At 34.7% G+C, this 23,832-nt stretch overlaps 2 protein-coding genes across 2 annotated transcripts; both read right to left on the bottom strand.

Moving 5' to 3' along the window:
• Window positions 1–1,344: 1,344 nt before the first annotated feature.
• On the bottom strand, window positions 1,345–9,533 carry LOC125857669 (lysine-specific demethylase REF6). The gene is made up of 7 exons (XM_049537280.1): window positions 8,430–9,533; window positions 7,874–7,952; window positions 7,338–7,405; window positions 7,076–7,226; window positions 4,133–4,821; window positions 3,382–4,002; window positions 1,345–2,906 (listed from the first exon to the last, which is right to left on the bottom strand). Exons 1-7 carry the CDS (start codon window positions 9,259–9,261, stop codon window positions 1,591–1,593), a joined length of 3,756 nt encoding a protein of 1,251 aa, XP_049393237.1. The 5' UTR covers window positions 9,262–9,533; the 3' UTR covers window positions 1,345–1,590.
• Window positions 9,534–12,334: 2,801 nt separating this feature from the next.
• LOC125860606 (DNA-(apurinic or apyrimidinic site) endonuclease) lies at window positions 12,335–22,619 on the bottom strand. Its single transcript, XM_049540603.1, has 9 exons — window positions 22,318–22,619; window positions 19,867–19,959; window positions 19,468–19,612; window positions 17,821–18,022; window positions 17,373–17,451; window positions 14,658–14,719; window positions 13,313–13,399; window positions 13,061–13,164; window positions 12,335–12,728 (listed from the first exon to the last, which is right to left on the bottom strand). The coding sequence occupies exons 1-9, from the start codon at window positions 22,567–22,569 to the stop codon at window positions 12,652–12,654; spliced, it is 1,101 nt and encodes a 366-aa protein (XP_049396560.1). The 5' UTR covers window positions 22,570–22,619; the 3' UTR covers window positions 12,335–12,651.
• Between the last annotated feature and the right edge of the window lie 1,213 nt (window positions 22,620–23,832).

The following is a 23,832-nucleotide window of genomic DNA, read 5'->3' as shown; positions in this document are numbered from 1 at the left end:
TTGAAACTTTATGAGTAATATTTGTGCAGTTAACCAATATACTATTTATATGTTTAAAAAAAATTGACTACAAAACAGAATTTTTTTAATTAATTCTACCTTAATTTTATAAATTAATAAGTAATTTGGAATAAATATTCTTAATAATGTGGACAAATTGGAGGGAGTACTTATTAAAGAATTTGTTTGAATTGACTTATTTTAAATGTTTTTAAGTTAAAATAAATTTTAAGCGCTTTTATTATCTTCTGGGTTTATAAACTTAATTGAGAGATCAATAGAAGCACATTTTGATGAAAAGTGCAATCAGTGAGTTTTTTTACTTTAAATACAGATATAAATATGGAATCCATTAAGATGTTAAGCATTTAGTAAGGCTTTGGAATTTCTTAAAAATAGTCGTATATGACTTGGTATATATATATTACATTTAAAATTGTCATACTGCAACTAATGAGTTTATTGGCCTAAAACATGAAAAAGATTCTTCAACTACTTTACAGAGAGGCAATTGGTAAGAAAGGCATTTTTTGCACATATCGCACAGCATGCTGTTATTTGTTATATATATATATATATATATATATATATATATATATACATACTGTGTAGCACTGTAGTGGATGAAAAATCACATTTACACAATGAGTTGCAAGAAAATCGAGGACATGATCTCTCGTACACACTTACAATCTGAATTTAAAAAAATCTATGAAGATCTCATGTTATTTTATAGATCATTTGGTGTTCCTTTTATAATAAAATCTTTGGTTGAAAATATCATAAAATAACATTTTTAATGGACTACGATACTAAATATCCCAAAAATCAAACTCAATGGTGTTTAGCAAGTTATCAATAGCTGGTGTAGATATATTCAGAGTAAACCGGCTAATCTAGTGCACAATACATTCAATATAATCCCACAAGTGGAATATGAGGAAGGTAGAGAGTACACATCTTACCCCCTTGGGAGGTAGAGATGTTTTCGATAGACACTCGACTCAAGGAAAAAACAATCAAAAAAATAATAACGGAAGTGAAGAAATCATGGCAAAATACTAAGAAAACATGACAGAGCATTCTGAAAAAAAGGTTATAAATGTAGAAAATTAATGACTGAATTCTTTGATCTAGTCTAAGACTCTAGGTGAAGATGAGCATGTTTAGATCTGTTCCACAAGTAAATATTGTATGATGATGTTGCTAGGACTTCACTAAATAAGATTGAACTTTTAGTCCCTCTATCTGTAACACAAAAGTAAAGTAGGAAACACATAAAATAAAAGAGCATAACCAAGAGTCCAATCCTGCAGCAACTGAACAAGAGAGAATGAAAAAAATAGAAGAATCCACTTCCACATTTCAATTTCAAATGTTAAATTCCTTGATTTTGGAAATAATTCTTACAGGATTGAAGCAATTGAACTACTTCAAATCAATGAATGGGGCCAATGAGGTACCTTGACTGAGGAGAGTTATCTGGTACCAAGAGAGACTTACAAAACGAAACTTGAACCTACACCTACCCCTATGTCTGTTAACTGGACAGTTCCATCAGTCATGTCAAATTACAATTTGCTTCCGTAGTCAACTTCTTCCCTTCTTCGAAACGTGACCTGTCTTCCTCTTGTGACGACTGAAATCTGACACAAAACGAAATGTCTGGCCACAGCCAGTCTCAGTGCAAGCATAAGGACGTGCACCTGTATGAACTCTTATGTGTTCAGTTCGAGCCCATGCCCACTTAAAAGTCATCTTGCAGCCCTTCCAAGGGCATTTCAGAGGACGGTCGTCCATATGAACCCGTCGATGCTGTACCAAATACTTGTGTGAGAAGAACTTCTTCTTGCACCCTTCCACAGGACAGACATTCTTTTTATGCAATGTAAGCTCCTGCTTTGAGCTAAAACTCATACTGCACCCTTCCAAGTCACAATGATATTCTCCTTCCTCCCTCATCCTTTTACCTATATTACTTCTAGGACCCTTCGTTACTGGTTCTTTCTTTGCATTGCTATTTGCAGAAGGAAGTTTGACCTTGGGACCTTTCTTGCTTTCGTGCTGCTTAGTTGGAGCTGGTTTGGCCTTCACCAACTTGGCGGGCGACTCGTTGCTCGGTTTTGGAATCCTTTTCCTCAGACGGGTGCTAGGCCCACCATCTGGATCATCATCAATGAATGAGCCAAATATCTTCTTCTTATCAACATCCTTTTGAGGTTCAGGAGTCTCATATTTAATCCTCTTACTCCTAAGATTAGTTTTCCGGTGCTGCTGAAGAATACTACTAAGTAAAGAATCATCATGATCATCTGCTATTATTAATTGAGCATTCGAAGCATTCCTACTTACTGCTGTACTACTCCTCTTTTTTCCAGTCTTGCAAGCTGTAGCGACAGTTTTACCAGTCGGAGTCCTTTCACGTGGTCTCTCAGACTTCACCTCAATCTTAATCTGGGCTGAGATGCTTTTGTTCTGTTCTGGTCCTTCATCAATAGTCCTCTCAGCAAGCAGAGGATGAACCTGACTAGACATCCAGACTTTACCACACCATTTCCCAGCAACAATTGCTCTCCTCTGCTTCCCTGACCCTCTCCCAGTATACTCTGATTTTTCTGGGGTATTATCTGGAGAATTACGACCAAATGCATTGTATATAATGAAGTTATAAGGCATCTGCTTACTATAGAGAGGAGAACGGCTTAGATTGGCACTGTAGAAGAGGTTGATGTCTAATTTCACAGTCCAATCCCCATTGCCATGTATAGCTTCTTCAATTTCCAAAGCTGATTGTATCATTTCCTCATCATCTTTAGTGGCCTCGCGGAATGAAATCTCTCTCCAGAAATGATCACTCCCCAACTCTTCAGCCACTTGTTTAGCTTGAGCTTCTAGCTTGGGATAGTCTGCCAATATCTCAAGATGTGTCAAGGATATGCAAAAGAATCATACCAAGTGATTGAACCACAAGATCAGAATAATTGGGTGATACCAATACTATCGCTACATGAATACATAAAATAAGAAGCAGTTTTTCTCCCAATCTTACCTTTCATGGTGCCAGAGTACAATTATAAATCACTTGGATGTTTTCAGTCACACAGTCTTGTATATTTCTCAAAACTACCTAATGAAGTCTATCAGTAACCTTTTCTTTCCTAGAGAATAGTAGCAGTTACACATCATCATTAAAATCATGATTGAAAAATATGAAAACAAATCAGTTATCTCATTTAACAGATAATTATTAATAAATACTCAGGTGCAACTGGGACCAAAACTCTGTTTTTCTCCCTAGACGAACATTGGATAGCCTTGCCTTACGAAAAGCTTGTTGCAGCAAGAGTAAGCTGTTTAGTCAGAAACCAAATTAGAGCTCACCTGGATGACAAAGAAGAGAAATACGTGCTCCACCAATTCGACGGAGCTGTTCTTCTACTTGTACAGCATGCTGGAGACAGAATACATGTATTCTGAAAGAGTCTTCATCAGATGTTGAAGTAAATTGCATACGTGCATGATCAAATGGAGCAACAGCATTGTTTTGTGCTATTTCTCCTATATTGGAAATACACTTTGCAGCGACTTGATGGGATCTTGGTTGATGGCTTGACCTACCTAACAAAGTATTTGATTCCCCTGATGGGTAACTTTCATTCTCCAACTGAACGGAATTGTCAATTTTTTGACAGTTTCTACCTTGAGATACAGCTCTTTTTTGTCTGTGGTTTCCGTAAGGATCAATAACTCGGAGAAAAACCTCATCCTCAGAATCTGTATGTCTGCTTTCACAAGCTTCAACAGGAATATCTGCTTCAACCTCGTCTTCATCAGAATCTGACGAATTGGCATAAGCTAAAGCCAACAGGCCGAGGGAAGAAGTTTCTTTGTGTGCTTTGGTCCTTGAAAACCCTTCTACACTTCCATTATTCAATTTCTGAATTCGATCAGATGACTCTACTGGGACATCAATCAAGGCAGGAGCCCTTTTAACAAACCGTCCTGCAATCAACACATAAAGCTTAACCATAACTTGTCCTGCCAACCAGATATGTGAGTAAAAAAAAAAAGACAGGATTTAAAACATTAGGAATTGCATAATTTGCGACAGATCATTTCATAGAGAAGATACCAGAACTGGAATCTGATTCTGCAGCATTTGGGTCCCTACCAGTAGCAGTTACGCCACTTACACTTCCTGTCCAGTCATGGAAATTAGTATAATCAGATGACATCAAATGATGAGCAGCTACTTCTGTTGGTCGAATTATGGCCACACACGTATAACATAGGATCCCACAAGTTGCACAAGAAAAAAGTCCTTGCTCCGACAGTGTATCGCATTTGTAAGTCATTCCTCTTGCAGTGTCCAGGTTCACCCTTTCGGTGTCTGGAGAAGATTGGGCATCATCCTTTCTGCCAGAGTCTGGCAGTCTGTTACCAGTGTGCCAAGAAGAGTACTTTCCCTTCTCTAAAGAGATGCCTGCAAATTGTTCCATCCCCTGTTTCCTGCCTAGTTTGAGATCATCATATGCGGAACCTTTTTTACTCTTCACCTCATGATCTGAACTGGATGAACTGGGGAACAACCTGGAATTTACCTTTGACTGGGATCCAGCTACTAAATTAGAGCAAATAGAAATCCCAGTAGAGTTTTGAGGGAGAAGTACAACAGGTGATCCTTCTCCAAGAATGTGAAGAAGATAGTTGTTAGAGTTCAAATCCTCAACAAATAGTTCTTTGACCAACATATCTCCTTCACTCTTTTTCTTGTCCTTCAGGCGAGAACTCCTTGGTTCTATTCTAATGTTCTTTGGTACTCTGCAGTAGAAGATTAAAGATGCTAAAGAAACCAACACAGAGACCCTTACCTAACATACATGATGTTCTAAAGAGATTGTCAAACATATTCAATAGGTTTAAACCACCATAAATCAAGTGAAGCAGCGATTTAATCAAAAAGATATATAATCAGTCCGTGTGACCCTCTAGATGCAGGAATGCAAAACTTACTATTTATCAAGTTCAATTTAACATTCTTTGCAACTGTATGTACAAAGATAACATTATCTGGAAGGATCCAGTCTTTTGATGGTTTCCTTATACTATAGGAGATTATGCTACAGAAAGAAACAGCAGCAATGACAAGAAGAAATGTAATGCAGCAGGAGTGGGAGAACACCCTTAAATCCGGTAACCTCAGAAAAAAACTGAGAGTAAGACACAGTCACTCCGCACAATACCCGAAACTATCATTAATCATTGTCCATCCACACTCCCAAACCTCTTTATAATACACTAAAGCAGAAAAGAAGGATCGGCATATGACAGAACTGCATTGATCAGCTTCCTTAAAGGGGTCTAATTTCCTTGCATAGATTGGTAGGAACATTAAACATGTGGTCTCATAAAATAACCATCACAATACAATGTCACTGTTAAAAAACTAAATAAATAAAAGGTCAAAAAAGTAAAATTACTGCAATAAATTCCTAATCTTTTAAGGACTAAGGTGATCTAATAAGCATTAGGTCAAACATTTTTAAAAATATTGTCGGACATGGGCATAGGGTAACTACTTCAAAAGAATGGGAGATCCATTACTTCAAAATATCTAAGTTGCTCGGACTCTTCAATTTCGGTGCCGCACCCGTGTCACCACAACGTGGGTGTGGGATTTGTACCTGATTTGATCAATTAATTTTGGGTATTTTGACCAAAATCAACAGAGAAATTCAAAACATATACCTATAATTTATGTAATTAAAAAAAAAAAAAAACTAAGGTGAAATTGAAGAAAATGGAATAGCGTGTATAGACAAATTTCTATGTCAGCCATCTTCCTTATATCTCCTTCCAAAAGGCTTGACAAATAGAATGTATTTATACTAGTAATCTATTTTTTCTTTGAGAAAAGTTCAGAGACCTCCCCTCGGGTTTCACTTCGTAACACTAACTTTTCTTGCGGTTTACAATACTACATGTACCTTCCTTGTTTGTATTTCTTTGTAACACTTTTTTGGGACTGAGGCGTAGTAGTTTTTGTTTTAATTCATTTAGCATTAATGTGAAAATTCTATTGTTTGCCTAATTTGCCCTTACTAATATACTCTTTGTTTAATTAATTTTATAAACATCTTTTTAAAATTTGGCAAATCCAAACCACCATCGTTATTTTAGTCGAACCAAGGCAACTGAACCCGAGAAAAGTAAGTTGCTTTTGCTGTAAAAGAAAAGAACAGAACAGGGAAAATGACTGTCATAATCACCCATCCTTTTGCTCTCTATGTCTCTCTCTTGGAAACTTAGGAGAGGAAAAGTGTATTGTCCCATGAGGATTTAACCAAACCCTCATTAGACTCAAGAGCAAGGCCGTTGTTGTACTTTTCGCTATGCACTATTCTCTTCTTCAATTTCCAACATCAATTATTTTCATATATTTAATTTACTAAAACACAAGTTCTGGTCATAGGAATTCGGAAGTTCGAACGCTAATTCTTCGTTCTTCTTCCTTCCTCATCAAGCCTCTTTCCAAAACCCATTACTTTATGTTTGAAATGAAATTGGGGTATTCTGTAGTGTGTTTCCTTTCTTATTCCATAGGAAGCCTTTGGGGTATTCTGTAGTGTGTTTCCTTTCTTATTCCATAGGAAGCCTTCTTCATTTCAGGTATATTCTATTATTTCTTTCATTCCTTGTTTACTTCCTTTTTTGTGTAATTCAGAAGTTGTTATAACCTGTTTATTATAATAATTCCAGCAATTCAAACCACCAATTTTTTTTAAATGATTTCTTTATAAAAAGATGTTAATCGAATTCATTAAACAAAGGAATCTATTAATTAGTCAAATTGTTAATCTTTTACATCAATAATAAATGGGTTAAAGAATTGTCACAAACAAAGCAGTATAGCAAAATAAAGAAGGTAAGCATAATATCAAAAACCACAAGAGAATTAGTGTTACGAAGCGAAGCCTGCGAAAGGTCTATAGGAAGTCTATTATAATTTACCTTAAGGTTCCAATAATTCAGGAACAATAGCATAATCAAATTTACCTATGGCAAGAAAACAAACCTTGAACACAGTGAAAGTGCTAGATCATAAAGCAACTGGAAATGTGACACCATTGGAGGACAATTAGTTGATGCTCTACGGATTGCAGCATCTTTTGCGACTCTCAACCACTCAGGAGTAGCAATATTAGAAGCCTCCCCGCAATTAAATCCTAAATTTTAAAATTGTACAAAGCCCAAAAATTGTCATCATCTTCCTTCACAACAACTACAGAGGAACAAATAGATCCAATATATAATTACATTTAACAAAACTGTCTTACCATGACTAAACCCTGAGTGATAGGCTCGTGGAAAGGTAACAACAAACTCTCCAGCATTTTGCACCAGCCTGAATTCAAATAGGACAGTCAGGACTTGAAATGGTGTCTTGTCACCAGAGAAATATAATAATATATCATGCATCCACAAAGTTGATGTATCTACATTCATCTAATAGTGTTTATTGGGAAAACAATTAGAAGGCTTGAAAAGCAATCCTTAATATGTCAGATATGACAAAGCTATTAGCCACTCTATAGTTGAAATGCTATTGACAGTTTTCCCCCAAAACCAGCAACTTATGGTTCCCATATAAGTGTCTTCTCCAGCAGAAAATACATTTTCTGGCTCACTCTTATTCCACATTAGTTCTCTGTCATGAAACCTATACCCATTCAGCTTAAAAGCTTACAAAAAATATCCTCTATGTACACAAAACAAGAAGCAATTAAAACCCAGAGGCCATCACAATTCCAACAATATTAATTTGTAGATCACCAATAACACAAAAACGGAAATTGCAACACCAGTATTTCACCTGCAGCAAGGAATACCAGCACTAAGCAGTACTTCAGGTGACATGACTGTGGTCTTCTCCCCAAGTGTAGCAAAGGTAACTGAAAGAAAATACAAAACCATATAGTTCAAGCTCACTGTGTATACTAGTTAAAGATGTAATGTGACGAATATATAACTAGAATTAATCTAAACACAACTGAGGTCAATCATCAAAAAGCAACAAAGTGATCAAACTTGTTGCAGAACAAAGTACTTGTTTAAGAATAACCATGTACAACTTAACAGAGAATTATATCCCTGGACATTGGTAAACAGAGCATTGTATTCTTTTGCAGTGAACTGCAAAAAGAGACAGAGTTGGGGAAATTTGTTGGTTCATAGACTGGCCAAGAGTAGAAGAAGCCCCCCATATTTAGTTCAATTTTGCATAATCCACTGCTGGCAAACAACTAAACAGAAGAAGGGTAATGACTTATATTGCTTCTCATAATTAAAGGTACAGATGACAGAAAACAGGACCAACACTTGAGCAAATATCAATACTTTCGCATACTAAGAGTGCCAATTAGACTCACCAAGAGGATTAGTTTCTCCTGCATAACCTTGGACCCTGATCACCTCTTCAAATGCCACAGCTGCATCCCTGGGCACACCATACCAAGTCTTCCCAGAACCCATATGCAGGTAATTCAAGCTATGCAAGTCATGATCCTCAACATGCCAAGCAAACCAACTAAACATCATGGCAAGATACACCATAGGGGAAGTTACCCCTGGGATCTCCTCTTTCATGAACTTCAGTAAAGACCCTTTTGACCTTGACACTCCTCTCATATTCCACTCTGTATCCGCCAGAGTACTCACTTCCCCAATACCCCCTGCTGCCAAAGAAGTCTTCTTTGGCGCAAATGCAGAACCTGGCATGTCATTTGCATACTCCACCGAAAAGGGTTTATCCACAGTGGCTTTCCAATAAAGGGTTTCAACTTCAAGAGGTGTCAATGCTCTCTTGGAATTCTTTCTCAAGTAATTCTTCTCAAAGGCTTTAGCTTTAGCCTGAAATTGCTGAACCGTATAGGTTTCTCCGCTTTGCCAAACGGGTTTCTTAACGGGTCGGTGCTTCCTTGGGCAAAACCCGATCTGCTGCTGCCTAGTAGTAAATGTTGGGCCATTAGAACCGGCCCGAGCTGACAGTGACCGGTTTAGGTTAGCAAGAGCAGTCTTCTTCGGTGGTTCAGGTACTGGAGGTACAATTTTGCAAATTCCATACTTAGAAGCTTCCTTTTCGATCTTGAAAATGTAAGCAATGGGATCTTGGAATTCTTCTAGGGTTGGATGATACTCTGGTGCCACTGGTAGGGTTTTCAACCATGAAAATACCTCAATGTTACCACTTGCCTCTGCCATTAATCAAATAATTAGTAATTTATTTTTTGGTATACCCAAAGCACATATATCAGTAAGATCTACAAGAGAAAAAACATTGTGGAAGGAGGATAAAGACACAGAGAGAGAAAGAAGAGAGAGAAATAGGTGTTGAGATTCTCTATTCTCCCATTTTTCTCTTTGGTATTTATAGCAGAGAGAAGTAATTTTTATACTAGCAGTTAGAGCTATTTCTCCTCTGTTCTTTGTGCCAAAAAAGAAAAAAACAGAGGATAGGGGCAGAGCAGGGGAGAGAAGTAAAACAAATAAATTGTGAGTGGGTTTTTTATTTGTGTTTCTACAGCTAACTCTTGAAAATGACACTGTGGTTTCACTATATTCACTCTTTTGCCAATCTAACAACACTCCTATAACTATCCGACTTCTATCAAAATAATAGTCAGCAAATATAATTTTAGATCGATCAACTAAATATATAACTTGCCTAAAATTATAGCTTTACTATTCGAAATTGCTTTATTTTATTTTATTTTTAGTTTAGGTTCACTTTTAGACTTGTCGGTTTATCCTTTTCATTATCGGAGCTTCAACGTAAAATGAATAAGTTTCCACATGTCAAAATATTTAGCTACCGTTGGAAATCACTTTTCATTAAAATCATTAGACTTTCCACTGAGTTCACATCTACTCTTGGCTCACGCACCTGTTTGACTTGTGAGAGATGATAGACTTGCTTTTTAATCAAAGATATTTCAGAATCATAAAGAAAGACATATCTTTTGGGACTGATTAGCAAATTTATTTACCTTTTTTTATTAATTGAGCTCTCGAGTAAAATGAATAAGTTCCTACGTTTCAAAATTTTTAGTTACCGTTAAAAATATTTTTCATTAAAATTGTTAGACTTTTCATTGGGTTCACATCCACTCTCGCCTCACGCGCCTATTTGACTTATGAAACTATCGACTTGCTATTTAATCAAAGGGATTTCAAAATCATAAAAAGACTTCACTTTCGAGACTAGTTGACCGATTTATTTGTCCTTTTAATAAATTGAGCTCTCACGTAAAATAAATAAATTCCACGTGTCATAATATACCTTTTATTAAAAATTACTTTCTATGATACTTTAAATTGGAGCTTCTTTAGAAGTTAAAAAGGAAAAATGAAATATTTTTTTTAATTGTGAGTTAAAATTAGACCTAATATATAACAAAACAACATAAACGCTCAACTTTTAGGAACAAAAATTAACCATCTTCAAAAATCTTAATAATTTAATTGATAAAATATCTGAATTTTCACCTCGTTCGATTCTTCACCTTTCAAATCTTCATTTTTCTTTTCCTCTACCCCTAACTAAAAATAAATAAATAAATTTGACCATCTTCACGATTTAAGGAGACCAATAATTACTGGCTTGTTGCCTCATTGAGTTTGAAGATATTCTAGTAATTATCAAATAATTAGTATATTTTATATCATAAATCATCACTCTTAAGTGTGGCAATACTAGCATACTGCGTTTTACTGGCCGCTTGTTTACTATTCATACTTTTTGAGGAAAAAGACAATTGGTTTAATAGGATATTTTTCACTGAATTAAAAAAAATTGAAAATATTATTTAAGAACATGATATTTAGTTGAGTTATCTCTATAATAATAAAAGTAGATAATATTGTTATATAATGAAACCTTTTTTTGTAACAATTATTATTTATAATAATATTTCATTAACACGGAATCGATCTTTTATTGTTATGTAATATTTTATTTTTTTTAAAACAAAATATGTAACTATAGTAATTAAAAGAATATTGAAGCAAATGACATCATTATTAAAAAAAAGAGATTTTTGTTTTTTGGTTGGCAAACGGCATAAATAAATTTTCTTTTATGGAACTTAAGAAAGGTCAAACACGCAACTATAGAAATTTACGACCTTTAAATTTTTAACCTCGAGGAATAAATATTGTTTTTAACCTTAATTTATTTTTATATATATAAGCATCTATTTAAACAAAAAAACAAAAATGGTGACGTAGCTAATGAATAGTGCGTGCAAATTGCACAATAACATAAAATTTGTATTACGTATACATTAAAAACCATTTGTTTATTGTCGTAAATATTCATCTTTAGTGTTTATATCCAATTAAAAAATTTAACTTTAATAATGAGAATACATATTACTTACTCATAATTAAGCGGTAAATACGTACATAAATGACATATATCTTATAATTCATTGATTTGGTATTAATCAATTAATTGGGGAAGTGGGTATCAAGCTAATATGCTTATTTTGGTGGCCAAAAGAGCAAAGTAATTGGTTCTTTAAATCAATGAATATATTCCCCCTCAGAGGAAATTATAACCAAATACGTTTAGGTTTCTCTAATTAATTATTTAAATGATATTTGAAGTCGAAATTAATGACAAAAATAATAATCATGAATGTCAAAAACAGTAAATCACCTGAAATTGTGGCAAAAATCTATGAAGTTTCCACTTCTGTTTTTTTTTTCTTTGATTTTTTTTTTGGATACTCAAGTTGGACTTGCCATGAAATCTAAAAAGTTTTTTTTCTTCTTCTTTGTGACTAAAAAGATTATCAACTTGATATAATGTTATCCTTAAAAAAAAGTAGCCTTAGGTAAAGTAAGTACCCTCTACATGCAGAGTCTGAGAGAGAGTCGGACGACAAGAGTTTATTGTATTGGGTTTTAAAATGACAATATGTGGTTTATCTAGTCATCAATATTAGGTTTAATATATTGTTTCTAATCATCAATGATGTCCTAACCTTGATTACTTAATGATAACCTGGACCTCCACTTAGAATAAAAATAAAAACAAAATGAACAAATTAACAAAAAAAAAAACTAAGAATAGGAAAGGTTCTAAGCTAACATACAGTGACAAAACTTCTTTGGCTTTGGCTTTTCCCTATAAAAAAATGTTTTTTTAATTATAAAAATTGTAAGTATGAGTATTTTTTGTAACGCTTCTAGTCTGTAAATTTGGAAGGAAGAAAAACAAGAAATTTTCACACTAAAAAAGACAAAACCATCATTATCAGTGTTCCAAATCTTGTCATTAAATTAATAGGAAAATGTGTCCATATTGACAAGAAACCAAGAACTGAAATAATTAGGCTTAAACTAGGGGATTAGGAGTTGGGCTAGAAAATTACCCCTAATAAGATCAGCACGTTACACATTGGGGGTTTACCCCTAATAAGATCAGTGTTCCAAACCTTGCCACAAAGTGCTCACCCGAAGGGCAGAGGTTATAGTGAATGCGGGTTATGCTATGCTGGGGTTCAAAAAAAAAAAAAGGAAGATCGGCAAGTAGTGTTTTAGCATGAAATATATAGTACTAAGCACTAGGGTCTAAACATAATCATTTCAACCTTGTTTGGTATCTGCATCATCCTTCACAGAGAGTTCAAGGGATACTGGACAATGGTCACTCCCATAGAAACCTACCATTCATACAACATATTAAGCTTTAGATACGCGGCAAAATAACAGGCATGAAGTAGAAAAACACACAGTTAACGACAATAACACCAGCTGCATACGTGAAAGATGCTAACGTTAGTGAGACTTCATATCACACACAAACAAATGCTACTGGTTTATAGTAGGAAGGATGAGATCCTAAAAATGAAAAATGAAGTGAAATCTGCTAGTGTAACAATTATGATGATCATAGAATATTAGTAAACGTTTTGAGGTCACAAATTTACTTCTTTTTGACAATTTCTTGGCAGCTGTTAGGTTCATGTATTGTTTCATTTTGAGATTAACTTACCATCCAATTCAATCCCTCGTCCATGCATCTCGCATGAAATAATCCTGTCTTTCATTTTCTCAGATACAATAAAGTAATCTATTCTCATCCTTTTCCCGCGATACCTGCAAGTAATGTTATCATCGGAACCATCAGTTCCTATAGAGGACCAAAGAATAAGAACGAATAACATGGTGGTAAAACAAAGTACTACTTTAACTAGAACATGTTCCCATGGAAGCACTTACGAATACAGTACAGTAAATCACTTACTTCCCAACAGGATTTCCCGACCACGAGAAGCCACATTCCATGTCCGTGTCCTTGTGAAGAAATCTATATGCATCCACTAGCTTTCCTCTGAGAAATAGGAATATCACATAACAGTACTTAACCAGACAATGGAATGAGATTACACAGGTTTTATCCAATGGAAAATTTCATTTCTTCTCAAATTAATCTTCCATCAGCTTACAGCCTTACACCACATAACCACACAAGATTTTGAACAATATTATGCAATCATGTGAGCTTCATACATGCTTCTCAACTGGGTGTCCGATAAGGGTGTGGATTTGGAGGCCGGATCCTTCATGATCTAAATTTTAAGATTTGGGGGTACGGATACGGGTGAGGAGATTGGTATAGAAATAGAGTTATATGTCTAAATTATGAGACGTTATGTGGAAAACTTATAAGGTATTCCGAGGAGAAAATGTTAATCAAGAGGAGAATTCCAAAATGAGATAAAAAGAAAAGGACTAACATAGAAATTTCTACATACAAGCGATTCCGTTTTCATCAGTTTCACCCTAGATTTTGTTTTTATCTTCTCTATTTTGCTCAAAGTACCCAAAATTGGTTGACCAAATCCGGTATGGATCCCACATCCACACCACGTCGTGTCGAAACGGGTGCAACACCGAAAGTCAGAGCAACTTAGCTTCTAACACTAACCATCAATCCATCATTTACATTTAATTTAGATCGGTGGTTAGATTATAAATTCATAAACGCTAATAGTTCAACATCTGCAATAGACAGAAGGAGGTGATAGATGCTAGTGAGCCCCAAAGAAAAAAACAATTTTTTTTAAAGAAAAAAGGGGAAATGAAAGGGTGATCAGAGAGGTAGAGCAAACTCCCTTATCAAAACAGGGTACTCAATTGACTTGCTTCTAAAAATGAAAGCTGAACACAGAACATAGATCAGACAGCCAGATCTAGTTCCCTGCCAAAGAAAAAATACTCAGTTTTCTTGAGTCTTCTCTAATGCCCTAGTTTCAGTTGAGATGAAATTTTTAAAACATTTCTTGAAAGATTTGTTACATTTGATAAACTGGTAGTACTAAAAGAAACACTAGTTATGTCTAGAGCATCAGCAAAGAACGAAAGGAGAAAAAGAATTGCAGATTTATTGTCACAATGTTACAAATATTCCAACAGAAAAGTGAATATACAATCCCTAAGAAGTGATAACCACTTTCCATAAACGAAAAAGTGGATTGGTAGAAGCTATTAGTCATTTCACATAGTGTAACAATAAATCATTATCTTCATGTTGCACAATCATATATGACATATTTAAGCAATTCAGTAGTATGAATAGAATTACATACTCTTTTAATATGGCACCAAACCTCCTCCTTTCAGCCAGGGTAAATCCAGGTTGACCACAATCCTGCATGATAACTTAAAGTCAGGATGTTAAGACATAACCACAAGATGATTGCAATTTAAATTATTCTAGGTCCTGCTTCGATCTCACCCAGGACTATTGGAACATACCCTATAAACTTTTATCCAACATAGCAGGAGGAACAGCCAAGTACGAAAGCAAATTCAGGAAACATAAGCAGATGTTGCATGAAAAGTTGAAAACTTCCAATTTTCCATAATACAGAATATTAGCACAGCACCACGACAGAACAATAGGAGTAAAACCCTTTCAGACTGGCAGGTATGCTGATTTTTCAGTAAGACTTCTGTCTCGCAAACATTCTATCCATCTAAAATCATGGGTTATTTCCACATACATGATTTCCTTATTTCCTATGCCCGTAAGTGTAGCCAAGAGGATCAATGCCATGAGAGGAAATTTCCTCTGGGAGGGAAACTCAGAGAAGAAGAAGATACACCTGGTGAAATAGGAATTTTAATTGACAGTAAGAAGGAAGGACGCTGGGTATATGCAACCTCAAAGCCCAAAATCAGAGCCTACTAAGCAAGTGGAATTGGAGACTTGCCACAGAAGAGATCTCTCTATGGGTGGATGTAATCAAAGACAAATATGGGAGGAAAACAAGCGGACTACGAAACCAGTGAATAATCCATATGGGTTTTGTGCATGGAGAACCATCAGGAAATTATGGCCAATTATTCTCAACAGATCCAGTTTAAAGGTAGGAATTGGAAGAAAAGAATCCTCCTGGGAAAATAGTTGGATAGGTCAATGTCCAATGAAGCAAAGTTATCCTGATATTTACAATCTATACCAGAATCAAGAAGCTACTGTGGAAGAAATGTGGTCACACAATGGGTGGAATTTCAGCTTTAGAAGGCTCCTAAATGATTCGGAGATCGGTAGAACGACAGAGTTCCTAAATACCTTAGAGGGATTGATTGATAGTGTAGACTGCATGGTGTGGAAAGGGGACAGCCAAGGAAGATTCTCAGTAAAATCAGCTTATAGAGATTTTAACAGATCAAACAACCAGGTGGACTGCTGGCCATGGAGTTGATATGGAATGTAAAGATGCCCTACAAAGTAAACTTCTTTGTATGGTTAATGGCAAACAGGGCTATCCTAACACGGGATAACCTAGTAAGGAGAGGATCTCAACTATGCTCCAGATGTATTTACGTGGAGAGCAAACAGAGACAATCAACCATCTCTTTTTACACTGTAAATGCGCAGACCAGCTATGGAGAATTTTCAATAATCTGAGAGGCATCAAGTAGAGCATAATTGTTCTTATAAGTTGGAACAGAAAAGGAGGACTATCCAGTCAGAAAGCGAGATGGAGGATTGCCCCAGCATGTATTTGGTGGACTTCATAGAAGGAATCAGAGATGCTTTGAAGATAAAGGGAACTCAATACAGAAGTTAAAGATGACATGCTTAGTCCTTTATTATTTTTGGTGTGAACAAGAATACATAGAAGAAGAAGAGTTATCTTTGATGTTTTAAATTAAATTGACAACGCTTTTTAGGTCTTCCTATCAGTTATAATACAACTTGTGTAGTCATCTTGTTTATATATGATATTGTTTAACAATCAAAAAAATAATAATCATGGGATACTCATACCGAAGGTCACAGCTGAAATTACTAGTGGAGTAGTGGTTGTATTGCTTTTTTCACGACCACCTCGTGGTAATATTGTTTATACAAGCAACTGAAAAGTAACAAATATTAGACACACAAGAGATTATCTTTTAGTGGTATTTCTGGTGATTATATTTTCAGAAAAGAAACAGAAAGCGTTTTTTTATAAGAGCAATGGTTCTTCACAAGCATTTTTCTTGAGTAAAAATGTTTTTTTGAGAATTAAAAAAAAAATGTTTTACAAGAACCTTTTTTTTTCTTCCAGAGATACTACAGGCCCTTTTTGATTCAATTGTGATTATTGGAGTTATCGGGTTATTAGTGAGAAAATCCCCTCTCTCCAGGTTACAGGGTCATTTTTCCAAGTTCCTTCGATGTGGTTCTCTAAAGTGCCTTAGTATATTAAACTTGTTTGCCAGGGGTCAGTTCACCTGGAGCTTTGCCTTTGCTAGAAATCTCAACCTTGTTGACTGTGACAAGAGACACAACTATAAACAAACTCTTGACATGTTAGGGCTGTACACTCTGCTCTCTCACTTCCAATCAAATTACTGTGGCCCTCCAATCCCCAAAAACACTTTTATTCTGCCTCCATAAACATTAGCAAACACATATATACTGCAAAGGTAGTGGGCATAATCACAATTGAGCTTTAACGATATTCACTTTTTTATAAAGAAAACCATATCTGTGTGGGATGATTGAAGGAATTGAAGTGAATATCGTCAGCTTAACGATATTCACTTCTATTCCTTCAACCATGCAAACAGACATGGGTCCCCACCAATAACACTAGGTTAAGAAAATAGCTTAGCAATTCAGAGCAAGGACTTGCAAGCCCAATGGGGGAAAAGAAAAAGAATCCCAGTCACATGGTTGAAGACACCGGACAGTCTTCAGGAGGAAAGGGGATATAGACGCACCACAATGATGAAGTCTTTGTAGTATTTAGTATATGCATGTTGATTGACAATAGAGAAATATTGTTGTCATGATAGCATATTACCTCTTTGTTCGGTGGAGTGTAACCATTGAGCTTGGCTGCACTGAAAAATTCTGGATGACTAACATCAATATCCTCATGACTGCAGGGAAGACATTTAAGAAAAAGGATGAGTATCATAGAAATTTCCTGAACAAGTTTCAAATGTATGATGTGCAGTCATTTTTTACTGTCAAAATTCAGAAGTAATGAAACTGCAAGATCAGAAACATTATGACTTTACAGCTGTGTAGTTTTATAACATCAAGAAACAACTCATCCTTTGAACAAGATTCAAAAAGTATTCATGATAATTTGTTAGCAATGCAACAATCCTCACTTTTTCAAAGATAACATAAAGGGAGACAAAAAAGAACGAGAAAAGGAAAAAAAGTAAAAGAAAAATAATTATGTAGTCCAGTACTTAAAAACACAAACTAAAGTGAAATATAAAAATCAAACAGAGCTGTACCTTACATTAAGATCACCACACCAAATAAGGGGTTTATCTGAAGTTGCGAGAACAAACTCTAGCATTCTTTTATCCCATTTTCTTCTCCTCAGAAATGAAGATTCCTCTTCTTTCCACCCATTGTTTGGCACGTATGTGTTTAATATTCGGAATGTCTCAAATTCAGCCAAAATAACTCGACCATCTGGTTCATGCTTAGAACCTAAGAATACAAACACTTCTCAAGTTTATTATCGACATTAGCCAGTTGAATCAAGCATTTTTATTAAAACAAATAGAGGAAAGAGAGACAGAGAGAGACAAACTACAAGTCAGATTGTTGTCAGTGTCAGTGTCAGTGTCTGTTTTGAAAATAACTGAAATATTTAGCATATAGCTGCATGACTCCTATTGGTGACACATTTTCAAGACTGGAGCTTGTTAGAAGTTAACACAAACACCAATATATATCTACTTTGCCTTCAAGTAGTTCCAAACATAAACATGATAAAGATCCTATATTGGAAAAAAAACTTATGTTGATAAGGTGAAAGAGTGTTTTTTTTTCTTTTCTGATAAGGGTAAGGAGAAGGAAAGTGTTGAATGAGTAGGCAGATTTAGTCATAATCTGCTCCACCATTGAGCTGGCAGATTTGATTATAATCTGCTCCACAAATAAAGCTGGCAGATTTGATTAGAATCTGCTCCTGTGAATATGGGATTAGAATATATTATTCTAGGAAAATAGTTTATAGGAAATCCCTTGATTCAAGGATTTCCTAAGGATTAGGGATTGATTAGTTTATTTGGTCTTTACTTGTTCTCTTATAAATACTGTAGAAACAATATGAATAAAATATACTTTTCCAGTATCTAAACTTTCAAAAAGTTATCATCACAAATAGAGTATTACATCAAGTTGAACATGACGTCCTTGAAGTACATAATATTAATGCCTTTCATTTCTTTGAAGGTCTATTTAAGATGCCAAATTCACAATGTGTATGGCGACTAGGAACATACTTCTAAAGCAAACTCCAATGAGACCTAAACAGAATAAGTATACATCTTTTTATTAGCTAAATGGAAAAATTCTTATCAAGCAGCTGCATAATACGGTGTCAAACTTTAGCAGAAGACGACCAAAGACCTGTCAATCTCTATAATTTTCAGTTTGTTTTTTTAAAAAAAAAAACTAATAAGAGTAGAAGGTAATCCTCATTGGGCTGACAAATTTTAGCAAGGAAAAAGGGTGAACTTGAAAATTGCCTAGTTGAAATTCCTCTGCAACTAGAGAAACAAACAGCAACTGCTTCCAAGTTTCTTTTGCTTCTTCCTCTAAACCAGACCTAACATCACGATTGGCCATCCACAGAAAATGATAGAATATCCCATTAACCAAAAATTCACCGATCAAATTGAAGTAGCAATTGATTGATATAAATTGTTTTTCTCCTCCACTGGTGTCAGTCGGGCAGGAGAGTACAAAGATTGCTTCTCCTAAAGGAAAAAAGCTTCATCATTGTGTGAATCTCCTAGGGCACCAAGAGCTGGTTTTATTGTATATTTGTATTTAATGTACTAAACATAAATGCTGCTCATCTTCATCATGATTTTCCCTTTGGAAATGAAATCACTTAAAAAAATAATTATCTACTTATGGGCCACCTGTTGCATCAAGTGAAAAGGAGACCTTCTTTGGTTGAAAACACTTTTTGATGAATAATGCAGTTCCAGCATATTTTGAGTCAGAAAGAGACCACCAAACATTATAATTTTTGAATGGTGGACTTGATAAGGCTCGTGTCACCACCTGCATAATGGGAAAAGTAAACCCAATTAAGAAGTATCACTACCTCGTTATTACACAACAAGTGGAGAAATATTTTTCTCAATATCAACTAATGGAATCCTGTCTGGCACATAAAGTTGCTGCAAACAAGTTGAAAGGAAATATTCTAAGGAAACCAACAATTAAGCATTGATTTTAGGATTATAAGCAATAGTGCAAAATATATATGATGCTGCATCCAAATTACTTTAGTAACATGACCAGCAATGTATTACCAGTTTTTCTTCACGTGAAGCACTGGTATCATCTTTTAACTCTCTTGGGTTCTTAGGTGCGCCTTTGGAACCAGCAGCTGGCATTCTTACTTCCTACCACCAACGTACAGTTAGATTGGAATTCATACCAATTATAAACAATACAAAATAACTTCCTCCAAGAATCAAATGAATTTCAGAACAACAGTTCAAAAGTATATCTCAAAAAATAAAAGATGGAAAAAATAAACGAAGTGAGTGAAAAAAAGAAGAAGTCACCAGCTAACTTAAACCACAAATATTTATTATAACATGAAATAAGGATGTAATATAATCAAAATAAGAGGACAACTAGAAACTTCACAAATTTATTTAATCGTGTGTAGTGTGTACAATCAATTTCCAGTGTAACATAATCTACTCATTCCACTTTATTTAATCTGTAAAAAGATACCCACAGTTTGAGATCATATAAGTTATTCTTCTAGCCATATCACCACTAAACAATAATATAGGGTACAATCATGAAAACACAAGTTACAAGATCATCCCCAAAAGACTAGGACCAGCATGACGTTTCCTCGGATTCAGATATAAACAATTATAAGAACATCTATAAAAACTACGGCTCAATCACAAATTAGTTAGAAAATAAAGGACTAATCCAGAAATTATAGCAGTCATATTTCCTCTTGCTAAAGCAAAATCAAGCAGCAGTTAGTATGAAGGTCGCATGAATGTTGATGAAAAGGTGTCTTGGGCAGGGCACAAGAGAGATGTACTATGAAAAAAAGTAGGTACAAGAAACAAGTCTACTATATCAACTGGTAGATTGCCTCAACTGAATGGATTTCAAAAATTTACATCAAACTGAAATACTAGCATTACTCTATATGAATAAGAAAATAGGAATGTTCATCAATGTGTAACCATAGTCAGGTTGGCTAGTCCTCAATGATTCATTTATTTTCTTCATTACCCCTTTTCAACAAGGGTTGAGAAGAAAAGGCATCAACTAGACTGTAAGGTTTATCAGTGAAAATGAAAGTAAAAGTCGAGAACCAAAGCTCTTCTGGGAAAAGGAATACATCTAAGTAAAGCATCAAAACTCTAGCTGATTGCATCGGTTACAACATCTGGAAGAGATCAGCACCATACCGTGGCAAATAGTTTACTTATTTACAAGACAATGGAGAAGATGAAGAAATCGACTGTATATGAACAAGACAAACAATTAGCCACTTATATGTTATGTAGAGTGTAGACACTAGGAAGATAATATGCAATTGACACTCTTGGGAGATGAATTTGCAGCCCATCTTTTACTGATCTCTATTCTGTTCAAATATCTACGCTCAATTTCTTTACTCTAGCTTTTGCTTCTTCTTGCATAGTCCTTCTATGTATTCTGTGTTTTCAAACTTTGTATCATCAAGCTCTTGTTTCCAGTTTGCAACACTTACTCAAAGATCATCCTATCCTTTGTTCACTGTTGGACTGCTTTTTTATAAAGGGATTACTCCATTTTATTGCAAATTAGGCATTGAAAAAACTCATTACAATACATCATTTTGGCATTGAAAATACTCATTATAAAATAGCATTCTGGCATTGAAAAAACTCATTATAAAACAGATTTTTCCTTTCATCTTATGCTCAATCTTACACTTTTTAAGCTATAATGGATCTTATCCACTACATATTACTATGACACATTGTTGTTATATAAAATATCCCTGGAAGAGGGGGAAGGTGAGAGAAGCTCAGCTTTTCGGACCGGACCAATCTTCCAAGCCCCCCTTCCCCCTCCTCATAAAGTCAGTGAGGCTAAGGTTTCAATTTATAGAGAATTTATGAGGAAGCAACTTCAGCAATTGGCATTTACCAACTTGTTAAAATCTGTGACCTATAATACTTACTCCTTCCCATAGTGTTATCACTTTGCTTCCAAAGGTTTTTTATTTCCTGTGATCAAGATCAGAAACACTTCGACTTAAGTTCAACCTCTCCCCTCAACATTCACTGCGTTGCAGAAATTAGCAAGAGTGACATAAGGATTGAGAAGGAACTGACAATAAAAAGTCACTTTTTAGACAAATCAAGCCTAGAGACTAGATTTCAGTTTCAAATAAAAAAGCCTAGAAACTATAGACTACGATCATACAATAACGTATGAAAGAAAGAGAATTAGCACCCTTTTAAACATGGGCGGAGCCAAGTAGGGCCAAACCCCTTCCACAGAAAATTACAATGTTTAAACATTGTTAAAAGTTTTTTCTTTTTTTTTATGTATACACAGTATATGTTGAAACCCCGGAAAATCCTAACTACTAAATTTCTTGAAGTATCAACAATCAAAGTTTCCAAAAATAGAACACCCATTTTTTCCTAAAATCAAGATTCATCGACAAGGGCAACATTCAGAATGACAATAGCAAAGCTACTAGAAAAAAGAAGGCATAATTGAACAACCTGTAAGGCAATGACATCAGGGTCAAGATTCTCAATGAACTTGGTGAACTCTGTCCAGTTGTTCTTGATTCGAAGAAGAAAGCTATTAGCATTCCATGTCAAGAACTTTGTTGGCTCTTTCTTGTTGTCACCAGCACTTTCAGAAATGGTTTCTGTTGTTTGTTCTCCATCTTTCTCCGATGAAGATACAGAAGAAATAGTGGGTTTCTTAAAAGATCCATCTTTTTCAATTGGTTGGAAAAATCTTTTCATCTTTTTGTGTTCTTCTTCTTCAGCAGTGAACTCTGATTCTTGGTGTCCACTGTCCCGTGCAGTGCAGAGGAACGAGTGCTTATAAAAGGAGAGCTCGCACTAGAAAATGACAATACTACCCTTTGGGCTAAAAACGTTAGGTACGAATGAATTAAGAGAAAATTACATAATTACGTGACTTAAAATAACATAATCTTTAAATATCTCTATTATTTGAATTAATTATAGAAATCTCCTCTTTTTTCTTCTTCTCTCTCAACATTAGGATACACCACTCCATGATATATTACAGCTTTGTTTCTGTACAATATATTTGGTACAAATATTATTATTGATACATAATCTCAATTATTTCAAACCTTAATCAATATGAATCTGGTTTATAGTTATATATGCGTGTTCACGGTTTGGATAAAATCGATCCAGACCGAAAAATCGAACCAAACTGATTTTATTTGGGTTTGATTTTAGATTTTTAAAAACCGATAGTATTTGAGTTGGTTATGATTTTGTTCACAAAAACCCGAAGAAATAACTGAATTGAACCAACAAATAATATATATTATTTTTATAAACAAATTTAAAGATCTTATATATGTTTTCATCAAAATTTATTTATAATTTACTTATGAAAGCAAAAATGTCAGGTGAAAACATTTATCTTATTTGTTTAATGTATATGAGTATCTATGACAATTATTTGTGGGATTGAAAATGTCACTATCTCTTTCAAGAAAAATAATGAATTTTGAACCTTTATTCATGATAAATTGGGAAAAGGCTCAAATATGACATCGAACTTTATGAACAAACTCATTTATGTCATCCGTTAAAAGTTTGGGTCATTTATGTCATTTCCGTTTGAGAAAAGACTCATTCATGCCATTATTTTTAAACAGAAAATACAAATGGTTTTGCAATACCATTTTTCCACGTGGCCTCTTAAAGTTCGATGGCATATTTGAACCAAACTTTTAACGGAAATGACATAAATGAACCAAATTTTAACGGATGGCATAAATGATCGTAAGTTATGTAATGTCAGTCATTCTAACTATTTTTTTTGTTTTGAATAGATTGTTATCACTTTTTTCACGTTTTGAATGAATTGTTTCTTTTATTTTGTCTATGATTAATAACCGAACCAGACAAAACTGAAACCGATAACAACCAAACCGATAAATATATATTATATTTGGTTTGATTTGATTTTGATAATTTTAAAACTGATTAAGTTGGTTTGGTTTTGATTTTGACTGAACC

Source organism: Solanum stenotomum, chromosome 3 (assembly GCF_019186545.1).
Source record: "Solanum stenotomum isolate F172 chromosome 3, ASM1918654v1, whole genome shotgun sequence".
Taxonomy (NCBI): Eukaryota; Viridiplantae; Streptophyta; class Magnoliopsida; order Solanales; family Solanaceae; genus Solanum; species Solanum stenotomum.
The sequence above is the reverse complement of the archived record's forward strand: the minus strand, read 5'-3'. Positions and strand labels throughout refer to the sequence as shown.

What these genes read in the sequence shown, in the direction of transcription:
- LOC125857669 (XM_049537280.1), bottom strand. Translation starts at nt 9,261, where the DNA reads ATGGCAGAGGCAAGTGGTAACATTGAGGTATTTTCATGGTTGAAAACC. An exon ending in AGGAGAAACTAATCCTCTTG is followed by an intron (nt 7,953 to 8,429) that starts GTGAGTCTAATT and finishes ATTTTCTTTCAG; the next exon opens with TTACCTTTGCTACACTTGGG. An exon ending in GCTGGTATTCCTTGCTGCAG is followed by an intron (nt 7,406 to 7,873) that starts GTGAAATACTGG and finishes ATTTGAATTCAG; the next exon opens with GCTGGTGCAAAATGCTGGAG.
- LOC125860606 (XM_049540603.1), bottom strand. Translation starts at nt 22,569, where the DNA reads ATGAAAAGATTTTTCCAACCAATTGAAAAAGATGGATCTTTTAAGAAA. An exon ending in ACACTCCACCGAACAAAGAG is followed by an intron (nt 14,720 to 17,372) that starts GTAATATGCTAT and finishes GTTATCATGCAG; the next exon opens with GATTGTGGTCAACCTGGATT. An exon ending in TCGGGAAATCCTGTTGGGAA is followed by an intron (nt 13,165 to 13,312) that starts GTAAGTGATTTA and finishes CATTACTTGCAG; the next exon opens with GTATCGCGGGAAAAGGATGA.